We start from the raw sequence: 8,688 nt of genomic DNA on the forward strand, positions 1-8,688 counted from the left end.
GGGATCTATTCCAGTGCTCCACCACCCTCTGAGTGAAGAACGTTTTCCTAACATCCAGCCTAACCCTCCCCCGGCACATCTTCCTGCCATTCAGGTCCTATCCTTGGTCACCAGAGAGAAGAGATCAGCGCCTGCTCCTCCTCCTCCTCCCCTTGTGAGGAAGCACCAAACTGTAATTATTTCCCCCCCCCATTATTCTCCTCTTGTCCAGGTTAAACAAACCAAGTGGCTTTGGCCGCTCCTCATATGGTTTCCCCTCTAAACCCTTCACCAAGTTTGTGGCCTCCTCTGGACACTCTCCAGTACCTCGATAACCTTTTTATACTGCAGCACCCAAAACTGCACACAGTGCTTGAGGTGGGGCCACACCTGTGCGTAGTAGAGCAGGACAACGACCTCCCCTGACTGGGACACTGTTGCCCTCTTGGCTGCCAGGGCACGCTGTTGGCCCATGTTCAACTTGTCATCAACCAGAACCCCCAGATCCCTTTCCGCAGGGCTGCTCTCCAGCCTCTCACCCCCAGTCTGTATGTCCAGGGTTGCTGTGTCCCAAGTGCAAAACCCGACACTTGCTCTTCTTAAACTTCATGTGTCTGGCGATTGCCCAGCTCTCCAATTTGTCTATGTCCCTCTGCAGGGCCTCTTTGCCCTCAAGAGTGTCAACAGCTCCCCCCAGTTTCATGTCATCAGCAAACTTGGTTAATAAACCTTGGAGTCCTGCCTCCAGGTCATTTATGAAGATATTAAAGAGTACTGGTCCTAAGACGCATCCCTGCAGAACCCCGCTAGTGACTGGTTACCAGCCTGATGTAACCCCATTCACCATGACCCTTTGAGCCCAACCCATCGCTCAGCTGTTCACCCACTGCATTATGTGTTTATCCAGCTGTACGCTGAACATTTTGTTTAGAAAGATACTGTGAGGGACACTGGGACCTGGCTTCCCACAGTTAGACCCCAAGCCCTACGAGCACAGCTGAGGGCAAAAGCCACCTTGGCATTGTCCCTCAAGGCTCTGAAGGGGCTTCTTCCACTGGGCTGGCTTTGAGGGTGGAAGGAAGCTGCAGTTACACTGCAAATGGATGAGACGGCAGGCTTTGAGGATACTGAGGCGTCTGTGGGGTCACAGCAAGGGGTGCTGAGCTGTCAGTGTGCCAGGGGCTCTGGCTCCACGTGGCTGAAGGCCGGGCATGCGTGCAGGCTCCTAAAATCACCAGGCTATGGAAGGGAGGGTGCACAGCAGAGAGTCAGCAGCCATGGCCAAGGTTGCCCAGCTGGGGTTTCTGACAGCGGTCAGCAGCTGCAGGTGCTGCCTAAATTCTCCCATGAGGCAGAAGGAAAACGGCTCTTGCCTATGAACAGCGACTCTAATTAGTACAGGCACTGCTGCTGGAAAATGTTTGGGTTTTTTCCTTTCTTGTTTCTATAAGCTTTGGCATTTCTTATAAAGAAGTCGGTGTTAGCAAGAGTTTTAGTGCCCCAAATTTGCCCAGTTTAAAACTGCCAGTGCCTAGACCATTAACTGCAAACGGCTGTTGCATTTTGCTATGTGGTTGATTTGGTGTTTAAATAATGTATACATTTATGCGTTCAACGTTCTTGCTGGTCTCTCCGTAGTCAAGCTTGGTTTAAGTGAAGATAACGTACAACTTATATAGCATTTATATTTAACTGAGTTTAATATAAAGTGAGTCAGCCAACATGAACTCCAACATTTCAAAGTCTCACTAGAACCTGATACGGGTCTGATTCCTCCTCCCTTAACAGTGAGTTTTACAACTTTGCAGTTGGTGGTAAGCATTTATCTCTCAGGTCAAGCCTGTGAAGTGCTTTTAGCTGCTACAATAGACCTTTTGTTAAAGGAAACACTGGTAAAGCTACCAGAGTTTAAATGTCTAGTGACAAAACAGAGGTGCGGTAGGACATCCGGTCCCAGCTTGTTCCAAGTTAAGTTCAGAGGAAAGCTGAATCCAAACCTGTCATCACCACCAAACCACAACCTGCAGGCTTTTCCCAAAACAGATATGTTGGGCTGAGCTCTCTTGTTTTTTCCAGCATCTGTTGGGAATGCTAGGAAGATGGAACCAGAAAGCCCTTAGGTATGTAAGTAGCAGTAAGAAGTCACTGAATAAACTGGGTTTGAGTGTCAGTAGTAAAACTTTATTTCAAGTATTCTCTTAAGTTATTTAAGACATCTTGTGTTGTCCAATGCACCGCCCAATTCAGAGAACAGTTTCATTTGCTGGTATGCTCATGTAGATCAACCTTGCAAGTGTTTGCAATAAGCTAAAACCAATCCTGCAGCTAAGGAAAGAGAGATCAAAACCTTTTCACTATCTATCTTCCTTAAGTTCGCTTGGCCACTACTAGAAAACACAAAGACAAGGAAGTAGAGTTTCTGTGTGTTCAGGTTGCTGCTCAGTGGAAAATTTTCATCACTTTCTCCACATCTTTTTCTTGCAGTGGTGGTTTCCTCTGGCTGCCAGGCTGCAGGAATTTCTTTATTGTGGGGATATTGCTTGTTCTTGCTTTAAAACTCTACAAAACAAAACCAAAACACCACTGTGGTTAAGAAACATGGTAAGTTCCAGACATTCAGATGTTTTCTGTGCTCTAAAAGTAATGTCATGGGTTGATACTGCAGAAGAACCTAAATGCTTTATCCTATTATGCTTTTGTGGCTAAAGTGGCAGAAGGCAGCAATAACCATCCGTGTTTGAGGCTGGCTAAAAAGATATTTGACTTTGATTTTGGTTTTCACTTCTTTCCTCGTCCTCCCACTCTCCCATTTTCTCGCCAATTTATATTAGTGGTCTTGCTTTGATTCACTGCCTATTAAAACTGACAGTTCAATTACCTGCAAGAGGGGAAATTTGGCAAGTATATCAGGCTTGAATTCTTCTGCCGTTAGAAGGGTCTCCAATAACTGCACATCGGCCCTGCTAAACTGGTTGCCAACAAGAAAATCTTGTCCGTGGTCTTTTAAAACCTAAAAACAGAGAACAAGAAACAGATGTGATTTTTTTTTTTTTTCTGGTATCTTCAAAGCAAGGCCATACATTGCATGGAGTTATCCTTGAAAGAAGGAAACACAGTAAGAACATCTATAGTAAAAACCAATGATGTGACCACAATGTCATCCTAGACATAATTTGTCGGTCTGTTCTCATCTCAATTTCTTTCTTGCAGCTCTGTTGTACCCCTCTTGCCTTCACTTCTGTAGCTCATGTAACCAGTGCTGCTGTGTTGAAGGCTAAGTTTTATGGGACACAACCATCACTGCAAATACCTGTAAAAAATTTACAAGAGGCTTAAGTTCAGCCCAACGCATAGTAAAAGTATCTTGGATTCTTTCAAATTATGGGCAGCTGCATTACTTCTTATTTGTTTCCTCTTCACATTGGGGAATATTGCATTGGGAGCTCTCCATATGTAACCTGTGCCTCATGGTGTTGACATCCAGCTAATCCATCCTCCCTTTTGTTATGGAAGGAGCTGTAATGCTTTACATAGTGTGTAGGGTACAGGGGGTTCTGCACTTCAGGAGAAAACTACATAAAAGTTGATGCTGTTGCGTCTTTTTTCTGAAACAACATACAGACTGAAACATGGACATTTGGGGAGCTTAGTGTGTCCTGGGGTTTTGCAGCTTTATATCTTTCCCACATTCTTAGTGCCTTCTGTCCTTTTTGCAGTGTCCTGTCACCATCTTTATTCCAGCCCCAAACAAAACCATAGCACTTATATTTAAGTGGTAATCTTCTTCTTTGTTTTCCTCAATAAAAATTGTTTGTGTATATACACGATGGCGTTTCAGGAAAATAATGTCAATTAAGCTACTACATCTTTGCAACATACCTTCTCAAAGACTGGGAAGTATCTGTTTGTGGCCTTGTCCACAAGAGTGGCAAAATGTTGCTCCTTTTTTTCGGCTGGTTGGAAAGTATGGACCATGAGTAACTCATTCAAATCTATCATTCCTTCCACATACATATCAATTCTGAAAGGAAAAGATGCAGTTGGTCAAGTCAAACACAGTAGATCTGAATAGCATGATAGCTACTGGCATAACCCTACTGAGATACTGGGAACTCTCTGCCCCTTCTATCCAATAATCATAGGTTGGAGCAGTTCCCCCCACAGTGCAGCAGCTTCAGGTGATGTGGGGATGGGGAAGCATGGATGAAAGATAAGTGCGAAGTGCCTCACCAAAATCTAACAGGCTGTACCCTTTCCATCTTTCACTAGGGCAGATATTTCTCTGTATTAAGCTTTTTTGAACTTGAGTAGAAAATTAGCGCATATGTCATCCAAACTAGTGTTAAAAAACCCAATCCGACATGGTAAGTTAAATTGTGGGTTTAATTCAATTCCTAATAAATATCTTGACGTGTGTTTACCAGTGCTAATTAACTTCAAGCATTTAAAAATACTGAAGGTCAAACCATATCTGTGCTCTGCCCTTCTGAATGCTTTCTTCTGATAACTCTATTGACCTTTGATCTTCATGAACTCCCTTGTACCCTGCTGGCTGTTTAATCTAGCTGGTTATTACTGTTGTAAACGTGACCTGCAGTCAGTCAGCACGTGTGACATAAAAAGCTGATGTATCACCCTGAATCTAACAACGAGCTGGGATATTCTTGTGTAATTCAGAGAGGTTGTATGAACTAAGTCTAACAAACAAGGGCGGTACTGTTACAGTACAGGGCTCTCTCCTTCAGGTCCTTCCCGTAGAGGTTGTATTTCCCTGCTATGTAGCTGAGGATGGCTTTGGTCTGCACCATCTTCATCCCATCGATCTCCACCATTGGCACTTGCTGAAACAGCAGGGATCCATCTAGGGAAAACCGGACAAGGCAAGAACACATTCAGTCTCTGAATGAGAATCGTTAATGGGTGTTTGGCAAAGTAACCACATGTATTATTTTTATTTAGTATCATAGAACCATAGAATAATTCAGTTTGGAAAAGATCCTTGAGATCATCATGTCCAACCGTAAACCTAACACTGCCAGTCCACCACTAAAACATGTCACTAAGCACCACATCTACACATCTTTTAAATACTTCATGGGATAGTGACTCAGCTACTTCCCTGGGCAGCCTGTTCCATTGCTTGGCAACCCTTTAGGTGGCAGTCTTCCTTATTCTCCTAACGTGGTGTGGAAAAAAAACATGAAACCAAAACCCATTTCTTAGTGACTTGTTAATAACTTAATAGTATAGCAATCATGTTCTTGAAATTTCTTCAAATCTGAGGAAGCACTCAAATGCAGAACTTTTAGCGGTCACACACTGAAAAAGACAAGTCCTTGCACTTCATGACCCTAAATCAGATGATTTTCATGGAGGTTAATATAGATGAGAAGGGCTGAAGGATCTGACCCATAATGAGCCAGTTTCTGCCATGCTTTGGTAAGTATTATTCAAACCTGGACTCTCTAAGTGCTTGTCAACATATAATGTGAATATAAGTGCATATTACATTATTTTTGTGACTACTGTATTGACTTTACACAATGGCATACATCTGTATGAGCACGAAGCAGGGAATAAGGAGTGGGTTTCATGAGATTCCTGCAAAAGCCAAGTATCGCTTAGTGTCAGACTATAGCCATGTAGATCCCTTACTAGTCTGTTGAAGCCTTATTCTATCAAAGAAGTCAAAATACCTTCAGGAACTGATCAGAGAAGCAAGTCAGAATATCGGCTTTATGCAATCATATTTCGTGACTCAAACAAGTGATCAGCTACATCTGTCCTTGTAACCCCTCTAAGGCAATCACGGAGAGAAACGGTCTGCTATTAAGGGTGCATTTTCATTTATGCATTTGTCTCAAGGTACGTTTTGAAACCTGTCATTGTTCAGAAAGGAGAAAAGGATTACAAATGCCAACCCTAGCTCAGACTTCTTTGAAAGCCCAAGTGAACTGGAAGAGCGCAGTCATGTAATTTAATTTGGATGAAATGTGAATATTCCCACAAAGATGGAAGCTAAAGGTAGCAAGGGGAGTAGTTGCCTTGGAAAATAGGAATGCATCAGAGGTAGAGGTTAAACTCAGAAATCTAGAACTCTGGTTTCGTACAGATTATAAAACAACAACTTTGTAGGCTACTTAAAATGCTAACGAAATTCAAGATGATCCGATGACAGAAACCTATATAGTGGCAGGACAGGAGGCAATCTGAACTTAAGGAAAGGCTTTTTTATGGTGAGAGTGACTGAACACTGGCACTGGTTGCCAAGAAAGGCTGTGGAGTCTCAAAACCCTGCTGGACACTGTCCTGAGCAACTGGCTGTAGGTGGCCTTGCTTGGAGGGGTGAGTTGGAGCAGATGGTCTTGAGACATGCCTTGTGATCTCAGCCCTTCTGTGATTCAGTAAAGACTGAAGCAGCTGTGTGAATGATACCACCTAACAAACTGCAGTGTGCTGCTGTGATACCTCATGTACAACCCTGTCTATATGGTTTTTAAAAGACATAAGATTTCTTAGGTGTTCTTAATATGGTGTTCTAAGACAAACAATTCTAATTAGTAGTATTGTTATCTAATTATTAAAAAGTGAAGGAAACTTACCCTTCTGTAACTTTACCAGATCATCCTTTGCTTCCAGAAAACATTCTTCAAACTGCAGGAAACAAAAGAAAATTTGTGTTGGTACTGCATGTTTCAGCTTCTGCTTCGCATGAGACAACGTGTGAACAAAGAGCTGCATTTTGAGTTTTATTTTTTTAAAAATAAATCAGATTTCTAAGTGGTATCTTTAAAATTTTATTTTGTCTCTGTCACATCCTCTGCTCTTCCCTCTCACAAGTGATACATATTTTGTTCGGGTAAGGTTTTGGCTAAAGCTGAGGGGAATGCAAGGCACAAAACCCCTGTCTGCTGTGCAAACAATGACCATGCTGCTTCTGTTGATAGTGCTGGCAAGAGGTGGTGCAGGGAGAAAGAAGGATAGGGAAATTCACACAGCAGAACTGTGGAATAGCTCCTTTGCCACAAGGTGGCAAAAGGAGGGATGAAGGGAAGGGAAGGAGAGAGGAGGGGCACATTTTACCATTAGAAGTAAAAACAATTACTTTGTGTTTTATAATATACAGTACATTCAGGAGTAAGCTACATTATAGTAGGCATAATAATCTTTTGGCTGTTTTAGACATCGGGATTTAACTGAAGGTCTTCAGAATTGAAAGTGCTTGACTCCTGTGATCAGAAGATAAGAAGACAGGTTCTGCTGCTATGGTTTTAAATGTTTTCTTTCACTAGCTACACGGCAGAGGCATTTGCAGTGCTGTCAGCAGGCCTGGTACATGGTGCTTGGGAGTGAAACGGGAACTTGCCCCCTGTTTAAGGGTAAGGTAGTGGTCATTGCTGGCTTAGTCAGCAATGCATTAAATGCAGAGCTTGAAACTGCTGGTCAGTCACATTTTGTATAAGGAACAGTAAAAATACATAGTTGTCACACGCTCTTAGTATAGAAAACAGAGGCAAACCTCAACGCCAGCTGCTGCTAGTAGCCACCGTATTGATTCCATTCGGCCTCGTCCATTGAAGTAGTGCAGCTTGGGTTTCCCAGACATGTTTCCACGTGCCTGATTTTCTACTATCTGGAATAAAGAAGTATTGCAAATTAAAGATTCAGAATGCTGGGTTTGAGTCTCTAACTGGTTCTTAAGCATTGTTCATTGTCTTGTTTGAAACCAACTTTTTATGGGCCGAGACTCTCATCAAATTAGTGGAGGAGGTGAAAGACTATATTGAGAGACTGCATTGTATATTTTGCCTGAAGATGCCTGTCATATGTGCAAGTCCGTTAAGCAGAACTCTGCACTGAAAGCAATTCACCCATGTTAAGCAAATCAAAACCCTTTAGCATCCCAAAATGTTCTGCTCTGACCTCAAAGTACCGTGTGCAGGATACACTGCTCTGTGTATTTTGGCATTATCTTAGGGTATAGTTTACTGATTAATCTGATACACAGTATAAACTCAGCAACTGCTGTGCTTTCTCTAGCAGCCGTATGTTCCCTTATAAAGTGACAAGTAGTATTTCCCCCCCATCCCCCACCCCGGTTGTAAGTATTCAATCTCATTTACAACATTCCCCACTCATTTCTTTAGGCAAGCACCCGAAGACATAGAATTTAATTTTGTCGCTAATAACATTAGATTTACCTTTACCACAGACAGGGCTGAAGTGCAATACCTGCTTAGTCTAATTCTATTTCTGATGGAATTTTAAATCAACAAGTTTCTAGACAGACTGTCACCCACCCCATTCAGAACCAGTGCATATACATCAGCAGTAAACATGTAGACAGTGCCCAGTTTATCCTAGCTTTATGGTTATTAACACCATGTCAACAATAAAGCTGAAGTGTTAAGAGCAGCAAAAAGAAAATAGCTAAAAAACAACATTTCCCCCTTTTAAATCCTATGTCATCCCCTCTACAACAGGAGCAAGGGCGTGAGAGGAAGAACTCCACACGTGAGATCTTCATTTTTCTTAAATCTGTACACCTAGAAAGCTGTTGGTTAATAATTTAACATTTGATGCACATGTTAGTAAAAAAAGTACATACTAGTATTTAATCCATAAAACCCATTCACCGAGTTCCAAGTACACTAATTCCCTGTGCCTGTCCAAAATCCGCAAGGCTTACCTTTTACACACTAAAACTCA

The 8,688-nt window shown here is 42.4% G+C and overlaps 1 protein-coding gene across 1 annotated transcript; it reads right to left on the reverse strand.

Annotated features, from left to right (window-relative positions):
• Positions 1-1,779: 1,779 nt before the first annotated feature.
• Positions 1,780-8,688, reverse strand: LOC104065332 (glutathione S-transferase). Its single transcript, XM_009567789.2, has 7 exons — positions 8,669-8,688; positions 7,499-7,612; positions 6,582-6,633; positions 4,708-4,840; positions 3,859-4,000; positions 2,858-2,989; positions 1,780-2,538 (listed from the first exon to the last, which is right to left on the reverse strand). Exons 2-7 carry the CDS (start codon positions 7,583-7,585, stop codon positions 2,419-2,421), a joined length of 666 nt encoding a protein of 221 aa, XP_009566084.1. The 5' UTR covers positions 7,586-7,612; positions 8,669-8,688; the 3' UTR covers positions 1,780-2,418.

The sequence above is a fragment of the Cuculus canorus genome, chromosome 3 (assembly GCF_017976375.1).
Source record: "Cuculus canorus isolate bCucCan1 chromosome 3, bCucCan1.pri, whole genome shotgun sequence".
NCBI classification, from domain to species: Eukaryota; Metazoa; Chordata; class Aves; order Cuculiformes; family Cuculidae; genus Cuculus; species Cuculus canorus.